Genomic DNA, 21,875 nt, shown 5'->3' on the forward strand with positions numbered 1-21,875 from the left:
CTGACATTTAACTCTTCAGCTTGACAATAGGTGAAACGTTTGTGAAAACAGAGAAGAAAAAATAAAGATCGAGAGAGTCTGGTATGACCAAGCAGTAATCAGACAATAAATTTAGTTGGTAATACAATGAATTGTGAGATGTTTTCTGTTTGATTGATGCAACACAAATAATTTACTGTATGAAGGAAATTCTCTTTTGTGATAATATTTTGAATGTGCATTTCAGTTGACCTGTCAACTTAGCGCATTATAAGCTGATATGCAAATTAGTTGGTTGATACTAGATTTGGAAAAATGACTGGATTATAAAATAAGGGTTGAGATTAGTTTCTTATTTCTAGTGTGTGGAGGAAGGTTTTATCATGGCACACATCTGTTTACATGAGAGGAAACTCCTTATGTGATATGACATTTAGCAATTTGCAAATGTGCAGCACATCAGAAGGATGACTCTGAAATTACAAAGGGAAACAATTTTGCTGACAAAGCTGCAAAAGCAGCAGCCATAGCAACCACAGTCTTATTAACAACTCATGAAAACCACACCATTCCACTATCTGTACTGCAGGACGAACAAAAAGCAGCACCACCAAAAGAACCAAAACAATGGCTAAAACACGGAGCAGTACTGGACACTGATGACATAATGAAAATAGCAGGAAAACCCATTCTTCCCGAATCATTGCACAAAACAGCCGCTCTAGTGAGCCATGGTTTGAGCAATGTCTCAACAGGAGGGATGATCTGAGGGATGGTCTTTATAATAAACCGACAATTCTACACTATAAATTTTGAAACTTCAGCAAAAGAATACGTGAGAACATGTATGACCTGCCAAAAACACAATACCCAAGGTAACTTAACGGTGTGTTCACACCGAACGCGATAGACGCACATTTGCACCTCAATGCGTGTCCAAGAAAAATCCATCGCGCCTCAAAATTGCATATTTTGACACGCGTGAACCGGAAATGTGGGAGGGATGTGGGAGGAAGTTGTGCCAGACCAGTATCTTTGCTAGATGGCAGCTGTCGAGCTAGCATTTGAAGAGAGAGTCTACGTTCTCTATTTACTGTGGAGAGCAGAGCAGCGGCGTTAAGGACGTCCTCGCCGTACCTGGGTCCATCAGGTCCTCCAGACACGTGAGCAGTTTGGTGAGTTTCACCACTTGCTCCAGGAGCTGCGCCTGGATGATTTTAGCGATATCACCGTCTTTCACTCGTACAGTTTGAGGACCTGCTGTCCTGCATCGGTCCTAGAATTGCCCGCCTAGACACCAACTACAGGCGCTCAATCCCACCTGCAGAGCGCCTGTCCATCTGGTTAGTAAAAGTGTTTACTACGGTAGTCCTTTATTGATAAGACCAAAAAGAGGACATTTTCCTACACCACCCATTTCATACAATTCACATGGACTTCATTGAATTGAATGAGTGTGATGGCTCAAAATACGCTCTAGTAATTATAGATGTTTTCTCAAAATGGTCAGAAATCTACCCAGTGAAAAAAGCAGACGCAATCTCAGTTGCAAACATATGGTATTCCTACTCTGATAAGATCAGATAATGGAACCCATTTTGTAAATGATGTGATCAGCAAAGTATCTGAAGCACTAGGTTTTAGTTTAAAACACCATTGTGCCTACCACCCACAGAGTGCAGGATTAGTGGAAAGAACAAATGGCACTATAAAACAAAGGCTCAGGAAAACAATGGAAGAAACTGGCAGACCATGGCCAGAATGTGTAGGCCTAGTCAAAATGTGGATGAGAATAACACAAGGAAATAACAAACTGTCCCCATTTGAAATTATACATGGGCGACCTTTTCCACTACCAGTTACTAGCGAGCCACTAGATAAATCAGTCTGTGAAACCACTCTGGCAGATTGGATGACTCAATTGTTGACAAACAGAGATGTTGTTTTGAACAATAAACTGCCGCAAGATTCTTCTTCTATTTCCTGCAGGTTGAAGCCAGGTGACTGGATCCTTGTCCGAGTACTCCAAGGAAAAATTGGAGCTCGCCACGGTGGGAGGGTCCATACCAAGTGCTTCTGACCACTCCAACTGCCTGCAAAATAGCGGAAAGACCTTCCTGGATACACCAAAGCCACCGCAAGAAAGTTGAGGTCCCAGAGGATTCCACTTCCTTCACAGAAATCAACTAGTAAGGGAAAGTTTCACCCTCGCTTGGTTGCTTCAGTGTTGAGGGTAAAGTGCTGATTGAGCATTGCTCGCACTTCCACCTCCAGCCATTGACCAACTCTAGGGTAACCAAGTAGTAGAGTGTGTAGTACGCAGCCATGGGAAGGTGGACCCTCTTGGTTACCTTGACTACGACGCTCACCCTTACAGGCCCCCAGCTGATGCCGACAACAGCTGAACCACGAGGCAGACTGAAAAGATGGACGCACGACAACTCCCACCTAAGAGACATGACACAAGACCACATCCACCCTTGGATGAATAATGCCTGGTACGACAGGACCAGGGCAGAATCGAAAAATGCAGACTGTTATGTCTGTTCTTATATGCCCAGCACGTCGACACACCCTACACTATATGGAGGGTTACAAGAAAATCACCATTGAAGACATTGGACTTGATAACGAGCATGTGATCAACTTTTCTGGATCAACTTCAATGTGACAACCTGGAATACAGCCATCCATTTCCCAGTGTTCTTGGACCAAACTCCAGGGAAGAACCACTCCATGTGCTATAAACAAAACAAAGGTAACAGGCCACTTGGAAACATCACTAACTGCAACCGGGCCGCTGGAGGAGGAGGTGCCCCTGTGAACACGACTGGACCATCTAATGGCACATACTGAGTGCAAGGCATCACCTGGCAATGTGGACAACGGGCATGTTTCATACTGCCCCCAGGCTGGACAGGAACATGTGCTCCCACATTCCTGTCAAACCACACTTTTAGGATGACCGCAGTAAACACCACTTCTACAGTACGCCGGAAAAGAAGATCAACACTCCCTGAAATTCAACCACATGACCCAATATGGGGGAGCGACGTACCCGAGGAATTCAAATTATGGACTACCGGACAGAAAGTACTCCATTCATTGTTCCCCTGGGTGGGAACCGGAAAAAACATGCTGAGGATTGAAACTCTGGACTACAGTTTTGGACTTTTCTTGAACGCTTCGTGCAAGATTAATAAACAGCAGAATCAGGAAATCAATGCATTACGAATTGCAGTGATTCAACATCGAGTAGCTCTGGACATGATACTAGCAGAAAAAGGGGGACTTTGCGTCCTCTTCAACAACACCTGCTGCACTTACATACCAGACAATGTACACTCATCAAACATGACTGACGCCCTGAACGCCTTGAGACAGATCCAGCAGGCCCAAAATCAGGATTATGTAAGTAATGCAAGTGACTGGTTTTCTTGGCTTTACACTGGCTCCTGCTACAGGTGCTAAAAAGACTACTCATTGGAGTTGGAACATTTTCACTTTTATTTTGTGTTTTTGTAACATGTATCCTGCCATGTCTAAAACTCATGATTAACCGCATAATTGTATCCACTGTTGCTGCATACACAGCCGTGACAAATGATGATGATGATGACCCCGACCTGTTAGAACATGAAGACTTTGTGTGATTAATGATGATGTGACAGAAAATGTACGACAAGATATTACATACTGATATCTCACTTAAAAGTTATACGTGACAACGGGAGGGAATGTCAATGGAAAATTGTACTTAGTAGTCAGTATAAGCTTTTAATGATATAAGTGTACATGTGATAGAATACTGCATGATGACCTTTTTATTACTTAGAACTGATTGGTCTTTATAAAACCTGTTCATATATTTTTATCTGAATCTTCCCACAGTGATAGTAAGAAGCTGAACAAGCAGTTCTGAGTTCTTACCAGGAAAAAGGGCTGCTTCCCACATTCCAACACACACACACACAATCACATACGCACATGCTCACGTATCAACATTCCACTGAACAAATGTATTCATTATTGTATTACTTTTCTTGTGTATAAATAAAGACAAGTGCAAGAACAGAGCGCACATCACAGGGCCCCCACTCTGGTGTGAGCGCTCTGTGACTGGCCTTGCAAGTAGAAACTGCAGCGTGTGTCTTTCTACTCTCTGACTCTCAGCTGAAGAAGTGTCTTTTAGAATGAATCTCTTGACAGGACTAAAAAAATAAAACTTAATGTTTACTTTAATTACAATTGATTAACAAAGATAAGCGTGAAAAAAGAAGCATTTCTCTTTTTGACAATATCTGGGATACTTGAGAAATAGGTCTTGGAATAATACATTCAGGAAAAAATGGAAAACTTTAAACTTTGACTTAGAGTCTGAACTCTAAAGGTAAAGTCTGCAGAGACTTTGTTCCAACGGCACAGCTGCAACCAAAACTGACTTTGAACTTTGACACAGGCTGGAGAGGACACAGCTGTGTTTGGGTCATTCATTGTCAGTTGAGCTGAGTGAGAAGTGGATCGGAAAACATCCGGACAGGAAATGCAGCTGTGGAAAATCTGAGACACCAGCCCAGTCCAGACTGTCTGTACTGATCGCGCTGCTAAGAGAGAAAGCTCTTGCATCCAGGCTGGTTACCACGTTTGACCGGGAGAGGGCAGCAAAGAAGCTTCATAGTCTTTGTAGGGAAGAGGTGTGTTACCGTGTCCCGTACAGTGGGGGCGATAGAGGGCTATTTTTTCCGCACAGGAAGAAGAAGAAGAAGAAGAAGGGTCCCACTTTGAAATGTTGTTGTGTCATGTGTTGAAGAAGTGAATTTGTCACTTAAAGAGTTTTCTGAAGCTCTCTAATAAAAAAGGGATCAATCAACCGTTAGATTTACCGCAAACCTTCGTGTTTACGCTGAAGTTTAAAGCGGGCTCGTGCTGTTTGTGGATGGCTGTAGTTAGCTTACTTTAGCTAACAGTGATGTCCTCGTCGTGGACAGAGCGCCAGGGAGAGGTGGGAGACCTGGGACACCTGAGTAAAGAAGAACTACAGGAACTGCTACTCCGACAAGAAGGGATCCTCAGTAACAAGTAAGTTTAACCCTTAGGTTGTATGAGAGAAGCGTGACACTTATGCGCACGGCCATCCCGTTAGCTTTGATCCGGTTTGGTAAAGTGACTTCTATGTGTTCAGGAATATGCCCTAAAACTAAGACAGATGATCTACTGACGACGTGTTTATATAAGTCCACTTTGGCTCAGGTGAAAATATGAAATGCTTTTTGTAAAAAACGATGCACGGGCGACACTACTCTGCTGTAACATGGGGTAAAAAAACAAACACTCGCGGCCACTTTAGGTACACCTGTTTCGATTTCTGCTGCAACAGACGGTGCGATCAGACATTGGCTTAAACATGAAAGTATGGATGCATGCTGCTTTGTATGAACAGTTCAGGGAGCTAGTTGTGGTAACAATAATGATGATGATGTCAGGGACATTTTCTTGACACGCTTTAGGCACCCTAGCACCGGTTGAGCATGATTTAAACTCTGAAGCCTACCAGGGTATTGTCAGTGACCATTTCCATACTTTTGACCCATCTTCCTGTTTTCCAGCAAGTTTGTTATAGTTAACTAAAACTAGATGTAAAAAACCAAAACATTTTATTTAACTAAAATAAAAATAAAAAGTAGACCATTTGAAAACGATAAACTACCATTATTATTAATACCATCAGAAACACAGAAATCCTCTTTCTGTTTAACTAATATGGGAACACCTTTACAGATGCAGTTAACCTATAACAGCAACTGCTGAGGATACTTAGACATTTACACTGCCAGATTTAGTCACTGAGGCCAAATGGCACTAATAGGAGTGTTCAGTTTTACGGGTGATTTACAAATGTGGGGCTGTTTTCTGAACACGGGTGCAGTCATTTCAGAATAAGGTGCAAATTTTTTTATTTTTTATTTTTTTTCAAACCTCAAATATGTAGTTAGTAGTAAAACACATGTTGCTGGCATTGGTCGATCAGTTTATATGCTTTATTTAAATGTTCTCCTCCCTATATTTCACACCTTGATAAAGAAACTCTTTTTTTTTTTTTTAATACTTTTTTTTAATGCCAAAACCCACTTGTGCTAGTGCAACATGCTGGTAAATCTGGCCTTAGGTTTTCATCACTGCATCAGATGCGTCATACTGCCTCCATTTGTATCTTTCTGCCAATTTACTCAAAAAATTATATATAATTTGTTGGAGTGCATCAGTAGTTTTCTGTGTTACACTTGCACCACATAATATTTCCAGACAAGTTTTCCTGGATTTTGTTCACATAATGTAACATAATATGTTTAAAAAAAAAAAAAAAAAATTCTTATCAAAAATGTGATTGTATGGGAAGTAGGACCATGAAGTAGATCAGTATCAGCTTTGGCTGCCATTATCAACAATTAAGAGGAAAACATGGCATGAAAGACTTTTATTTGGGGTCAGGGAGGGGTTACAGACATGTATGTGTCTGACATTTATTGTCGCTCTCGTTGTGTATTGAAATATTGCTTGAAGTATACTTTTTACAATGATGTGTTTGTGTTGTTTGCAGGAAGTTATTGCAGACGCTACCTGACAAAGGGAAAAAGATAAAAGACTTTGCAGATAAAGTGCGTCTTGCCATTGATGACCACAGTGAGGAGGAGAGGAGACGAAGCCTAGTGTCTGTTGCGAGGACAGAGTTACAGTCCAAGTACCAGCAGGCTTTTGCTCACCGGCGTGCTGCCTCCATCACACCAGCAGCCTCGCATCAAAACAGGCAACATGACGCTGCTGCAGGTGATGCTGCACAGGAGAGCGAGACCTCACCTGCCTCAGCTCAAGTGCAAGAAAACCACACTTTGGACGAGCAACGAGAGCCGTTTGTCTCCGGAGCGACTGCTGTGGAAACCATGGAAACGGTGGCTCGTGGGGCCTCTCTGAACTCTGATGAAACAAAAGAGGGTGACCTTGTGGAGGCCCTGGAAAGGGTCACGCTGTCTGGAACTACTACTGGTGGCAGCAGCGTATCCAAAGAGCCATTAAACAGCAGTGCAAGAGACAATTACTTTCTCAGAAAGCAACCACCAAAGAAGCCTCACTATATAACTGTCCTGGAAAAAACAGAGAAGTCTGCAGCTCCCAGGAAGCAAAAATTTAAACCAAATCAGTGAGTGGACTTTATTTACTGTTTTCTGAACATTTCCAACAAAAATGCTCCAATAATCCAGATTTTATACAGTAAGACATTTGACATAGTTTGCCATTCTGCCTTTTTGTCCTCTGTGTAAGTTAACTGAGTATAAATAATATGCACCTTAATGTGTTTCCAGGCTGCCTCATAGAAGTGACATCTCTCCATCAGGATCCTCGTCACCCAGTCAGTCCTCTGAAGGCTCATCGCCGCTGTCTGTGCAAGCCAGGAGGGAGCGGGACAGAAAACACCTGGATGACATCACTGCTGCCAGACTCCCCCCTCTCCATCACAATCCAGCCCAGCTCCTATCTCTGGAGGAGTCAGCTGCACTGCTGAAGAAGCAAACCAAGAAGCAGCTGGTTAGTGAGGCCGAGTGCCCTTCTAAGGAGGCTAAACAGGCTGGGTGGAAACAGCCAGTGCCTCCCTAGATCACTTAGCAATATGGTTCAACCAAAGCTGTTCTGAATGTCTCCTTTTATACAAGAAATACATTTTTAATAGACATAAATTTTATTTAATATTTGGTAAAAGAAAATTAAGTAATTATCTGAACAACAATCATGTTTATCCTCTTGTCCTTTGTGCCATAAATTCAATCAGCATCTTACACTTTGATTCTCACTATTTTTAAAAAGTCAGGACTTTTATAGACAGCTGATACAATGGTGGGTTAGCATCGTCACCTCACAGCAAGAAGGCTGGTTTGTGGAGATTGCATGTTCTTGTGTCGTGCGTGGGTTCTGTCCAAGTACTCTGGCTTCCTGCCTCAGTCCAAAGACATGCTGGTGATTCCAAACTGAGTAGCTACTGCAGAAAAGAAAACTTTAGTGCAATAAGTATTTATAAAGGGATGAAGTCTCAGAGAGCTCGTTGATGCTGTTAATAGCGAACACTTAGGATGCTTTAATTTAATTAAGAATTAAACCTTTTAACAGTTATTATTAGAGAAAGCTGAACGAGAGTATAATAATAATAATAATAATAATAATAATAATAATAATAATGGATTGGATTTATATAGCGCTTTTCAAGGCACCCAAAGCGCTTTACAATACCACTATTCATTCACTCTCACATTCACACACTGGTGGAGGCAAGCTACAGTTGTAGCCACAGCTGCCCTGGGGCAGACTGACAGAAGCGAGGCTGCCATATCGTGCCATCGGCCCCTCTGGCCAACACCAGTAGGCGGTAGGGTAAGGTGTCTTGCCCAAGGACACAACGACCAGGACAGAGAGCCCAGGGATTGAACCAGCGACCTTCCGGTTACAGATGCGATTCCCAACCCCCTGAGCCACGGTCGCCCCTATAGAAGAGTATTACATAAGACAAACATAGGCGCTCCTCTATGCTTGAAACTTGAATTCATATAAAACATATTTGTTCTTCCACATTGTCCTAAAGCGTCATTAATGGAAATGCCATCTCTCATCTTCTGTTAAAATATTATCACAATCAGTTCATTGATTTCTTTGTTTCTTCTGATGGAAATCTTCAGGTAAAGGCTGCCCTGCTTGAGACGCTTTCTTGTCTCTAGAGGGCAGCATTCAAGCAGCGTCGGGACCGTGTACGTCACACAGTGTGCTGTTGTCAACTTATGGAGGCGGTTGAGCTCATTATCAGTCCTACTTTTGTTGAGAGTTTAATAGCAGTGGCTGTGCTGCTTTATAATAATGTGCTTGTCTTCTGTTTACCAGCCTATTCATGTCAGCTTTTTCTCTGTCTGGTGTTTAATTTCAGGAGTTGCAGGCCAAGCTGGCAGCCCAGAAACTGTCTGAAGGATTGAAGATCTCTATGGGGAGCTACACTCCTGACGGTGGCCCCATGGCTACCTACAGAGAGGTTCACGATGAAGGAGCACAGCTCTCCTCAGAGGAAGACTGATCCTGGAGGGCCAGCTGGGGAAACCAGTGTGACCTTGGCCCTGAGGGAAAGAGGCTTTGGACCTTGTGATCAGGACCCATCAGACAGGATTTTCACTCCAAGGGCAACAATTCTTCAGAGAGGAAAAGGGTCTTTTGCATGGTGTGAAGGAATAGTCGGTATCCCAGACTCAGCTCAGGAAATTGAATGACAGGTTGAGAAACTAGCTTACTTAATTGTCATTCAGTCTGTAGTGGGTTCAGTTGTTTCAGCGTCCTGCAGGAATAACAACACCTTCCGCTGACTACGACGCTTAAGTGCTAAATTTGAAACATGTGTCATGTGGGAAAGTGTTTCTTGTCAGCATGCTTAGACTGATGACATCATGGCTTTCAGATCCTGGGAGTGCTGAGGTTTCTGTTTTTAGTATTTTTAATAATTCAATTCACTTAAAGCTCATCAGTGGTGACTGTTTACAGCTTTGTGGAGAAGCAGACGTGAGCCTGCAAATAGTTATGTCAAACTTCAATGTTACAGAATGTGTAACATGAACAAATAAATCATGTGATTTCCTAAATGCCTGTTTGTTGTTGTTTTTTTAAAAATAACATTCAGCGTTTTCATGGCATCAGTTTTCTAGCTGTGGGGACTATTTTGTGACACTTTAGGCCCTAAAGTACCAACTGAACATCATTTAAACACCACAACCTAGCTGAGTATCGTTGCTGATCATTTCCATCCCCTTTATGGTCACTTCCGACCTCCACAGCCACCAGATCTTAATCCAGTAGAGCACTTTTGGATGTCGTGGACCGAGAGATTTTCGTCATGGATGTCCAGCTGAAGAATCTGCAACTGCGTGCTCAACTTTGTGATGCTTGTTGAATCTGTGCCATGAAGAGTTATAACAATTCTGAAAGTGAAAAGGGGTCCAGGTTGCTACTAACAAGGTGTACCTAACAAAGTGTCCAGCGAATATATATTCATTCTGATAACGAGAACAGAAAAAGCATTAATGTGGTAATGTTCAGAATGATGTTCATGATGTTACGAGAGTTAATGTCTGGGGACTAAATGTCATATTACTCTTTGCTCAAATGTTAAGTGTAAAACTCCACCACAAAATTGTGATCAAGAACCGCAAAGAGATCATTCAGGGTTAGCTCATGCTTATTTTAGCAAGAAAGCGCCAAACCACACTCTGCACGTATTACAACAGCGAGCCTGCCTGCCACACTGGCCTGTTTGTTTCACAACAAACCACTTTGCTTTCAAAACTACCACAGTGGATCTCCACCATTCCCAGAATTCCAAGAATCTCGAATATGTGATGCAGCACAGAGGAAACTGGTTTTTTTTTTGTGAATTTGGACATTTATTTGCTTTTCTTGACACCACTTTTTTTCATTATTATTTATTTTTTTTATTTTGTTTGGAAAAAAAAGTTGTGTATAGTGTGTATTTTCCATAATCTTGATAATTGTGAGATGAAGGGTGTTTTCTTGACATTTTTATCTCCACTTCCATATGAAATACAACCTTCTACTCGGATTAGGTTTCACTATTTTCCGAGTGTTAAAAAAAAAAGATCCTAGCTATTTTATTGTTAGGCTTCCAGCACATTAGTTAATTTATGTGCAAAGGAGATCTGCAAGGTGATATAAATTTCAATTTCTAGTGAGACTGTGGTCAGCTGCAGGCACTGATAGACTGAAATGCTGTGAGATGTTATCAGGCAGGGATCTGTCTCACACTTGATAAGATTAATGGAGGGTAGTGAAATATTAAAGCTTGATGGCTGAGACATCTGGAATGCATTTGGATCATGTTGTTGCTGAGAATGGCAGGCGATGATGGGACGGCAGCGGGCTAATGCAATATGGCAAACACCATTTCTCAACGTTGCTAATATGTGGCAGATAAGAAGTGCCAGCTACGTTCAGCATCTTTCCAAACTGCCTTTCCCATCATCTTTCTTCCAACTCGCTGTGAGGACTGCAGACCATCGTAATTTAAACAGTCTGATTCTGGGATTTTAATGAGGAAGAAAGGGGGAAAAAGGCACAGAGGCACCTTTTTAGGGGAACTGAGGGCGGGTTCATGTAGGTCAGAGACTGGTGGTCGATGCCCCTTGATAACCTTTTGTAATTGCTGCTGAGGCATTGGTGGGAGATGTTTTAGGAAAAAAACCCTTCCACATCTGATTGCTATGTATTTAGACACTGTATCTGATGGGCTGCAGAATGGCCCTGTGGTGATGTCCAATAACAAAGACATATGCACTCCTCCACAGAGGATCCTCATTGTGCTGGGATTAATTACAGCCTACCTTGCTTACATAAATTTAGAGACTGTTACCAATTACAGGGCACATTTTTGCCGTAGCTTTTCTCTGTGGTATCTGGCGTCAAACCTGAGTCTGCACGTAGGTTGACGTTGTTGAGGTGGAACCAAGCTCACTCTATAGTCAAAGCTTTTTTTCTCTTCTCTTTTTTTTTTTCTAAACGTTGCCCATTGATGAGGAGGTTGTTTATACTTCAGCTTGAATCCCAGACCCCTTGACTCAGATTAATAAGCTCCTCATGAAGTAGTCTGCAAGTGATTTGCTCCAACTCCGAGTCCGAAATCACACGTCCTGCGGGAATAGAAATAATTTGCTGTTTGGGAGGGGAAACTGGAATGTGATTTCAAAACTGCTTCTTCAAAGAGCAGTCAGCTCGGCCTTAAATTAGATATACAGTATGATGTATAGACTGGCGTTAAACACGAGTTAGGCCCTCAGCAGAATGATTTGATTATATCTGCCAGGTTACGAAGTCTGAGCTCATAGTTTTTCCATTCTCTGATGCTTTTGTCATATTTTTTCAGGGCACACGAGGAGATGAAATAATGCAGCACACAGCAGCTTTCTGTAGATAAGGTTACAGCCTATCTTCCTATCCCAATTAGAACCAGCTCTCCCTCATCTAGTGCACCAAAACTGAATCAAGTGAATCAAGCGTCATGGCTGGCTTGCCAAAAAGGTGGATGGAGATGTTGGTCTGCTTGTTCAGAACAACTGTTTGCCACTGATAAATGCCAATCAGCCTCACCAAAGGACATATCCATATTACTTTGTGGTTTTGTAACCTTCCCTATAGCAAATAAATTACAATATGTACAAATGCATTCATGTTTCCTGTGAATGAGGAAGCAAGCTTCTGATATTTAAACCCCAACCGACCGGCTCTGAGCCTGGTTCTGTTGTAAGTGTCTTCCTGTTTTAAGGGACTTTTTCCTTCCCACTGCCACCAAGTGCTTGCTCCATGAGGTGACTGTTGGTGGTATATAAATGAAATTGAACTGAACTGATGACCACCTAAATGTTTAAGTAGTATTACAGTTGGCAGAACAACAGCATGAACCGGCATTGTGCTGTCCCACTGCAAAGCTTTAGCTCGTTTGTAACCTAGCAACTGTGATTAAGACAGCATAAAGAATGATAAACACAGAAGAAATAACTTTATTTAAGAGTAAAATTATCATATATGTTTTATATGTTGTTACAGTCATGGAACAAAGAGAGTTTTCACAGGACAAAGCAAAGTACACCCTTACTTATGCAATTAAAAGGGTAAGTAGCTGCCAGGTGCTGATAATCAAATGCACTTCATTAGCTGATCATCACCGAGCATGATTGCCTCTATAACTGCAGAAGCTTTTGCAGTTTTCCCGTCTGGAGCATTGTGGTCTTCCCAAGAGTCCCAGCAAAATAACCCCAAGGTCAGATGAGGAAATGCTCAGGGGAAGTGCCAAAGAACCCTAGAGCTACGTTTCTGACACTTAGCATGTTAAATGTTAAAGTTAATGACAGTGCAATTAGAAAAAGGTTGAAAAAGTATGGTTTGCATGGAATAGTTGCCAGGAAAAAGCCTCTTCTGTCTGAAAATAACATGGCAGCATGGCATGGGTTTGCAAAGTTGCATGTGAAAAAAGCACAAAACGTCTGAAACCATGTCTTTCGGACAAACAAGACCAAAATGGAAATATTTGGCCATAGTGTACAGCACCACGTTTGATAAAAAAACAAAAAGCATATCAGCACAAACACCTCATAACAGCTATCAAGGACAGTTGTGGAGGTCTGATGATTTGGGTTTGTTTTGCAGCCACACCTGGGCTCCTTGAGGTCACTGTGTTGACCATGAACTTGTCTGCATATCAAAGTATTCTAGAGTCAAACGTGAGGCTATCTGTCTGAAAGCTAAACCTTGAATTATGCAACAGGACAATGATCCCAAGCACAGCAGCAAAACAGCAGAAGGGCTGAAAATGAAAGGAATGAAGGTGTTGCAATGACCCAGTGAAAGTCCAGACCTCAACCTGATTGAAAAGCTTTGGTGGTACGTTTAGAGAGATGTGCATAAATGAATGGCAAAAAACTTAATGAGATGAAGCAACATGTAGGGAAGACTGGGCTAAAATTCCTCCATAATGATGTGAGAGACTGATAAAGTTACACAGAAAATGATTAATTCAAGTTATTTCTTTTAAAATTTGTTCTAAAAGCTACTGAATCATGGGGTATTCTTTCTTCTTCTTCTGTTTTTTTTACAGAACTGCAGATAGCTATATGAAAACTTTTCACTGTATAATTTGACTGTATAAAATTTGGGAATTTTAGCTTCATATGTCAAACAGTAGATTGATTTTAATTTTAATTTCTATTTTTCAAAAAGGTCCATGTAACTCACTTTCAGGCCTCCCTTTTTCTTGCACACTATGGCAATATGTGAAGACAAATATTATAAAAGCCATTGCCGATAAGAGCCTGAAAATCGTACTGGATTTTCTTTTATCTTTAATAATTTTTGAGATATTCATGTCTAAACGCTGCTGGACCAGTTTTTAAAAAATAAAATAAAATCTATACATATATGTTGAAAAGTCTTTGACACATGAAGCTAAAATCTCAAAGCACTCATTATATATGTCCAAACTTTATACCATAACATTTTTATGCAAACTGGGGCAAACTGGGGCAAACTGGGGATGGCCGAACAGAAGATGTTCTAAACAATGGCTGATCTGAGATGGACTAAAGTGTGCTGTGTATAACATCAGGCACAGATGGCATGCTATGTAGCCACATATTGAGGCTTTACATTATTGCATGATGTTTCAAAACCACTCACAGCTTCTCAGTCATGGTGTTGTGTCTCAGCAGTTGTGGATTGGACTGAAAAAACAAAAGACAAAAACATTCATTTTGTATGGAATTGTAAAACGTTTGGTGGTGTCCCTCCAATCAGGTAGCCACCAGATGGATGTTTTAATCAATCTTAACATGTGGAAGGCAATGCTTCTCATTGGTGTTTGTCTCAAGTGTTAAAGCTAAACAGATGTTTCATATGCAAATGGTATTAGCTGTGAATGAGAACCAAACAAGCTTGCATGTGTGACTGTGCTGTGTTATGTGTGTGTGTGTGTCCTCCTGACAGGGCAAGGAGGAAAGTAAATACTTTCCTGACAGCACAGAGGTGCTGAGGTCTCCAGTTATCTCACCATGAAACGTGTGTGTGAGAGGAAGCTTGCACATAGTTTGTGTCATAGCTGCTGGCTGCCCGAGGAAGCGTGATATGTGGCCGTAACACTCAAGAGAGTCCTGCAGCTGTCTCACCAGTAATGTGGATAAAAAAAATGTTCCCCTACTGGTGGGTTATTCTACTGCAGGGGAAAAAGAAAGACAGAGGTGTCTGGAAATGAGTGGGGGTCGTAAAACATAGTCATGGGAATGATTTATTAGATTTTTACATTCTTAAGATTGTTTTCTTTCTTTCTTTCTTTTTTAAACATACAATAGACACAGCTAGTTCATTGCATATAAATGCAATCAGGATAGTTTATTTATTATGATTGCAGTATATTTCATTCATATCTGTTGAATTTTCAGTTGCCTGATGATTTCAAGGTGTTTTTATGGATGCGATACATGTTGGTGTGGAGTATTATAATAATCATGCTGCAAAACCTTTTTGCCATCCATACACACCATTTCTGTATCTATTACCAGTTCGTACATAATGGTGTTTGTAGCCAATTACTGCATATTGGTACAGTCTTAGAAATTTGCACTAAACTTTATCATCAATACATTAAACGATACATCTTTTTCCAGTATTCACCAGAAAAACTGAGATTTTTTTTTTAAAATCCATCAGCTATTTCTTAAGACAGTAAAAACTACTTTGTTCCCCCACACATTCAAATGTTGTTGCACATAGTTTAAGAGAAATTATTTCTAAATGTATTTAGGTTTTGATGACGTTGAGGTCTCAAAACCTAAACCTCACAATAACACATGTATGAAGTAAGATACATTTGGCGTTACGTTGCTGTTAATAACAGCAATCCCTTTCTGAGAAGAGCTGCCTCAGCCTCCTCCACCTATATCATGAATAAACAAGTATAACCGATAGCAAATTATCACTTTAATTCAATTTTCTTCCAGTTTCAGGAAGATGACATGCTTCTAATGTTCGGTGCAGCATAATGAAATGCATGTGTGCTGTTGTTTTATTATATACATGGCCAACTTCATTATAAAGCAGAGTTATATTCTTATGTTTCCACTACATCCTTTTGCCTGTAATTAACTAACTACCAGATTTAATGTAAGAGAAGCAGTCTGTGGACTTTCTGCGAGATAAGAATGTCACAACACAAGCATTATGTGTTTCCTTTTCCTTGGAACAATGTTTACAGTTCAAAAGCCATAAAACTGACCACAAATGGAAAAGGCATGGTATAGCTGTAATGAGTTATCCTTGTGTAGCCACATCTTGTAGCAGATGGACTGTGTGTTTATTTTAACTCCGTGCAGGTAGTACTCAGAGGTCAACACTGGATGGCAGTGGTGTATCTTCGGTGTTGCAGATTTATGATTTTATGCTCATATCACATTTTCACAATACAGCTTTAATAACAGCCAGCTTTGCCGATGTAAGGTATGTCATTGCGGCTTAATTTCTTCTCGGGAGGTTTTAATCTTATCATCAATAGCCATCTGAGTGCAGGGAAGCTATTTCCTTAAAGACTGCAAAGCCAGAATCCCCATCTGAGGCAAAGTGGAGGATCAGCAGCCTCAGCGTTTACCATCTGATTCCAGATAGTCTGTACACCTGGCTGCTCAGCTTCTTCCCGGATCCCAGCTCTCAGTCTGGAACTCCTTTTCTCACTACAATGGAAGACTATACAAATATGATCTGGATACATCTGTACTTGAAAGCACTCCCACAATCTCTGCTTGGAAAGCTTTGCATAACAATCCTGAGGCACTAGAAAGACAGGGTGGAGAGAGAGCAGGAGGAAAAGGGGGGGCGAAATGGGTTGAGGCCCGTGATGTGTAGTGTGGGCCAAGAAGCTGCCAGCATCCCAGCCGCTCCATGTCTGGCCTGGCACAGTATTAAGCAGGCTGTTTTGGGGCCTGTCAAAAGCTCATCACGGCAAGGAAGCCGTCTCTGTGGGGATGCTGCGGGGGTGCCAGGGCACGGCAGGGGGGAGAAACCAGAGACCCTGCCCAGCAGCTTGGTCATAATGAGGAGGAAAATTCTTATTCTTGTATTCCCATTAATGTTACAACAACAATGCACTTTTGTCCAACTTTTTTCCCCCCCTCTCTCGCTTTTTTTTCCCTTCAATGCTTCACATTTGTTTCATTTACAACCCCTTTAACTTATATTTGATGAAACTCAGGAAGCCCTGCTTATTATCTCAGAAGTTGTGGTAATTAAATAGTTCTGTGTTTTAAGGTATCATTTCCTGGCTAGTGTTGTTTGTGACACCAATCTAACAACAAGAGCGAACCGACAGGCACATCAACATAATATTATTATTTTAAAACTGCGAGTGAAATCATGCCACTTGATTTGAGGAGATTTGAACCAGCAAACACTAGAAGTGTAAATTTATTTGTGTGCATGACTCTCAGATGAGAGTTGATGCCAGAGCATTTCTTATACATGCATTTTGTAGGTGGGTCATACTAGGCCGAGTCTCACAGCATGTCATACAGCTCTCTGGGAAGTTGCTATTTATTTGTAAAATTATGTGCATAAAATCTGTGCTGGATGGTGAAATTTGGCTTTGGTTCTCGAGTGTTACAACAATAGTAAAATTATGCACTAAAACACACACACACACACACACACACACACACACACACACACACACACACACACACACAAAATCCTCTTCAGTCCAACAATTATGGGGCCTCTATATGGAGTAGTTGGCTCGTTTATATGCTGTGATGTTGTGACCATTCCAAGCCCCGAGGCCAGGTGTTTTTGATTGCAGTATAGCACGTTGGAGCGCGCACTCTGCAGCACGGCTCTGGCCCCATAAGGCGGTTGGATACAAGTATGATAAAACAGAGGAGACCGAGTGGGAGTATAGGGCCCAGACTGTTTTCCTTATTTATTTATTAATGTTTTGTTTTCTCAGAGAGAAGCTGACAGACAGACAGGCAGCTACACCCTCTTATTAGATGACTTCCTTTGCTGAGTAAATACATTCCAGCTGAGATCTAACATGTCAGCGTGCAAAGTGTTTTGGATAAACACCTACAGACATAGACAACTTTTGGATTTTATAGCTCAAAAGGGGGGACAGTCTGGATGAGCTCTGCTGAACAGACACAATAATGACTTCACTTTTATTCTATTACAAACAACTTACATCTTCTACATACTGTCTGCTTCAGAATGGCGGGGTCTGTCCCTTCATCCCTGAATTTCCCTCCCAGTGAATATCTGTCATTTCTTCTACCTTCAGTGACATGTGAGTACTCACACACTCCTCAGATGTCACTGCACCAATTCACTAGATGCAGAATCGCCTGTCATCAAAACAGAACTAAGAAGTTCCAGTGAATGGTTAAAAGTTCAGCAAACAGCCGGTAGTGTTGCCCTCTGGTGGTAGTCTTCCTACCTCAAAGAGAATGCCTTTAAACCCTTTGATGTCCAAGACATCATCAGTAATAATCCCAACCTTAACTGCATACAATCACACTATGTACTTTTTGTTTTTGTTAAACAGTTCTCCAAAGTCTTTGCAGTCTGGGGACAAAGATAATAACCGGTCTGACAGACACACGGCAAAAACTTTGCCTTTCTCCTAACAAAGGGTTAATGTACGGTTAGGGTTACCACCAGTGATGACTTCGATCTCAGAGGGTTAAAGAAATACATGTAATTGTAAGAAGCAACAAACACATGGGTGTTACCGCCACAGTTTCAGCCAGTCCTCAAGATTATATTAACTTCTTCCTGCCAAGTTTTGCAAACTGTGGCGATGCAATGCCCAGTACAGAAAATACACCCAGGTTTTATTTACTTATTTATTGTCATTACATCGAAACCAAAAGCTAGCGCACAAAGTATCTGCAAACACCTCTGCTGCAAAAGCTGTGCATATACCAAAGGTTCAGTACAAAAGCAAGCAGCATCAGAGATGAACTGTAAAGTAATCGTCACGTGCCATCAGTTAACCAAAACAATTGGTTAAAAGAAGCCGAACCGCTCCATTATTATGCAGACTGTGGGTTTCGTTTTACCTTCATACAGCATTACACATTTGAAGTGAATTCATTGTTAAATAAAAGAAGAAATAGAGCGTAATAGAGATCAGCTTGTCTGCATTTTTTCAGTGTTCTGCAACTAGAGAGAAGTAATTATGAAGGGCTTATTCGACTCCTACAGCTGACGGTAATCTCCCACTAAAACATACAAATTATTTACTTTAATGCCACTGAAATTACACACCCAAACTAACTACAGTAGAGACAAAATGGTGTGATCTGTGTGTTTGAAATTCAATATATTAAAATCACTTTACTTGTTCCAACAAGTCACCAATCGGACCCCGAAATTCAAAACACCCAGACCTCATTTACATTTCTACTGGCGCATACGTACAAAAGCCGGTAGGAGAGATTTTCATTTCTATTGTTGTTCTTTGCAGCGCCTTAACTAAGTTCATAAAGGCTGTTTGTCTTCCTGTTATCCTTTCTTATCTGTCAGCATGAAACCTACAACATGACAGCGCATGACCAATGAAGAATGTATCACACTCAGACAAACATTTACAAGCTGCATCTGGTCCTGCTTCGCTTCTGTATACGTCCATGTCTCAGCCTCTACAGGTGCCACTGCACGGGGTAATAAAAAGCATGGGTGGAAGTCCTGTTTGCACAAAGATGTAGAGGAGAGAACAAGGCTGCACTCCTCTGTGACATGTTTTACTCTAAGCATGGTGCGCTTCCAGGAAGGGCAGAGTGAGCCTGTAGTGACAATGTTCATGCTAGTTACTCATAATAATTAAAAAAGAAGAAGAAAAGAAACAAACAATAAACCATAACAGCTTTTTTGTAATTTTTTGAAACAGTTTTTTGTTTGACCTTTTTTTCAGACCTCCTTGGCTGAACACATTAGACTAAGCCTCAGTGTCAATATCACAGTGATGAAGTCAGACAGAAAGCTGGAGCTCAAGTGGAAGTGGGTTGCAAAGTGGCTTGCAGATGTGTAGTCATTGTGGGCAGTCTTTTAATCAAATCTAGAGATGCAGGCTGGCCCTGAAATTAGCTGATCTGTCAGGATTGCATTAAGTTGTACAGGTGTGCCTAATAAAGTGTTCTCTGTGTTGATTTGAACATAGGAAGTTTTCAAAGGCCATGGCTTTGGTCTTAGTTTTATTTTGGGTAAAGGAGGTTTCTCTAACAGTCATAAATGCCAGGCCGTGACAAACTGGTTTTATTAAGTCTGGTGTATTGGTAATTTTCAAAGGCTTGTTTGCGTGAGCCTCATCATAGAGCAGGTGCTCTGTGTCATGTGTCTGAGCTGGTGAATGCCAGCTCTGACACATGCTGGTAAATAAGCAGTGAATGTAGCATGAATCAGCTGTGTAATCACCTTGGTAATTTTGGTGTCACTACATAAAAGCTAAATCTCTTTTTGATGTGGTCGACCCATCATTTTTCCCCCCTTGTTTCCTTTTGCCTCACACACTGAGCGAGTTACAAAAAATATCCTGCGAGTAATTTCACCAAGTGGAGAAGTCTTTTAACCTTCTCTAGCAGATGTTTACCACGATCAGTTCATTCTCTGGGACTGAAAGTTATCTTTTGCTAAACCTTCTTTTAAGTCTAACAAACACCAAGATAAAAAAAAAAGATAATTCAGATACATGAAGACAAGGCCATTTGATTACTACGTGTTTTAAATTGCAGGCACATTCCCACAGGTGTTTTCACTTGATTATCCTGATTAGACTCCGGTTCACAGTGAAAGTAGGTGGTGGTATGATATGATAGGACTTGCATGTTGTGACCTGTCTTTGTGTATTTGTTCCACCTTGGAAGAACAGACTGTAAGAGGGATTCAGACTCTTTGACATCACCAATTGGTTTGGCAGGACCAGAAGAATTAACCAGATAATGAAAGGCCTATAATCTACTGCAGTGGAGTATAGCTTTTTCCCCATTAATCACAAGTAATGGGATGCAAGAAAAACTGGTTAAGAGAAAAATTGAATAAGTATTTCCTTAAAGTATCTTGTAGTACAGGTGAGAGGCATCTACACATAGATCTGGCTATAACTCAGTTGTCAGAGCTGATGTTGTCCACTCAAGACAATGTTTAGGATGTAAATTTATTTGGAAGCATCTAAGGAGCACATCTTCACTCTGTGCTGCAGAAACATGAGCGCAGACGTGTCAAGCTGCACAGAGCAGCAAGTCAGATATGGGAACAGCATTGAGCATCTGGCCAATTTCAGAATATATCACCAAACACTGTATATGTTGCCAGTGTGGTCTGAAGCACTGCAGCTGAAATATGGCAGAAACCCAGCACTTGTCAATTCGCTGATTTACAAATCTGTTTAGCTCTGCATGGGATAATACTGTACAAAAGAAACAGCATGACAATTCACATCAAGACTTAAAACCAGTGAATGAGACCATAAATTCAACAACTAGATGTTTAATGAGGTTATAAATCAGTTTACAGGTAAGGTTGGTTTTTTTCACTGAATTAACTCTGACTTTTTGTTACAACATGAGTCGCCCCCTGTTGGTCGTTAGAAAGAATACATTTCAATTCAATTTAGCAACACCAAGTCACAACAAAGGTCATCTTGGGGCTCTTTATATTTTAAGGTAAAGACCAAACAGTAATAGAGAGAAAACACCAAATAATCAGATGACCAAGCCCGTGCTGACAGTGGGAAGGAAAAACTCCCTTTTAACAGGAAGAAACTTCCAGTAGCACCAGGTTCAGGGAGGGCCAGCCATCTGCCAGCTGACCATGAACCACAAGGAGCTTTCACATTGGCTTCAGTTATCAAACTTTGAGGTTAAATCTACTTCATATAAATGCAGTGATTGGAAAAGAGAAAGTCAACCCGAGATTGAAAAATTTTCTCATTTTGTTCAATTCACAAAGCTGGAAATAAAAATATCATTGTATTTATTGAACTAGATTAGATTTGAATATTTATATTTAGATCTGTTTACACTAATACTGGCTGTTTTGGGAAATTGCCTAAAATGAAGAAGTCAGAGTTGAGAAATATTACCAGAATTACTGAGTGGATTTGTTTCATGGTCAGACTTGGGGAATTCTGAGTTCTCGCTGTAACAGGTGAGTCAGGGATAGTGTTCAACACTGTCCCTGACTCACCTGTTCATTTTCCCCTCAGGAAGGACATATGCTACATCAATGCCAATGAAAACTCATGACTTCCTCTGGAGACTCCCTCTGTGACTCTCTCT

The 21,875-nt window shown here is 41.1% G+C and overlaps 1 protein-coding gene and 1 pseudogene across 1 annotated transcript; both read left to right on the plus strand.

Moving 5' to 3' along the window:
• The first annotated feature begins 1,517 nt into the window (after window positions 1-1,517).
• Window positions 1,518-4,080, plus strand: LOC147338974 (uncharacterized; annotated as a pseudogene).
• On the plus strand, window positions 4,081-9,634 carry polr2m (RNA polymerase II subunit M). The gene is made up of 4 exons (XM_086287091.1): window positions 4,081-5,058; window positions 6,578-7,174; window positions 7,338-7,560; window positions 8,942-9,634. The coding sequence occupies exons 1-4, from the start codon at window positions 4,949-4,951 to the stop codon at window positions 9,083-9,085; spliced, it is 1,074 nt and encodes a 357-aa protein (XP_086143217.1). The 5' UTR covers window positions 4,081-4,948; the 3' UTR covers window positions 9,086-9,634.
• The last annotated feature ends 12,241 nt before the right edge of the window (window positions 9,635-21,875 follow it).

The sequence above is a fragment of the Aulonocara sp. 'chitande type north' Nkhata Bay genome, linkage group LG1 (genome assembly GCF_057382095.1).
Source record: "Aulonocara sp. 'chitande type north' Nkhata Bay isolate Kocher_YH1m ecotype deep benthic linkage group LG1, A_spYH_male_GT1.1, whole genome shotgun sequence".
Lineage (NCBI taxonomy): Eukaryota > Metazoa > Chordata > Actinopteri > Cichliformes > Cichlidae > Aulonocara > Aulonocara sp. 'chitande type north' Nkhata Bay.

Coding starts and splice junctions, on each gene's coding strand:
- polr2m (XM_086287091.1), top strand. CDS start 4,949: ATGTCCTCGTCGTGGACAGAGCGCCAGGGAGAGGTGGGAGACCTGGGA. Junction 7,175..7,337: donor CAAAAATTTAAACCAAATCA/GTGAGTGGACTT, acceptor ATGTGTTTCCAG/GCTGCCTCATAGAAGTGACA. Junction 7,561..8,941: donor AGCAAACCAAGAAGCAGCTG/GTTAGTGAGGCC, acceptor GTTTAATTTCAG/GAGTTGCAGGCCAAGCTGGC.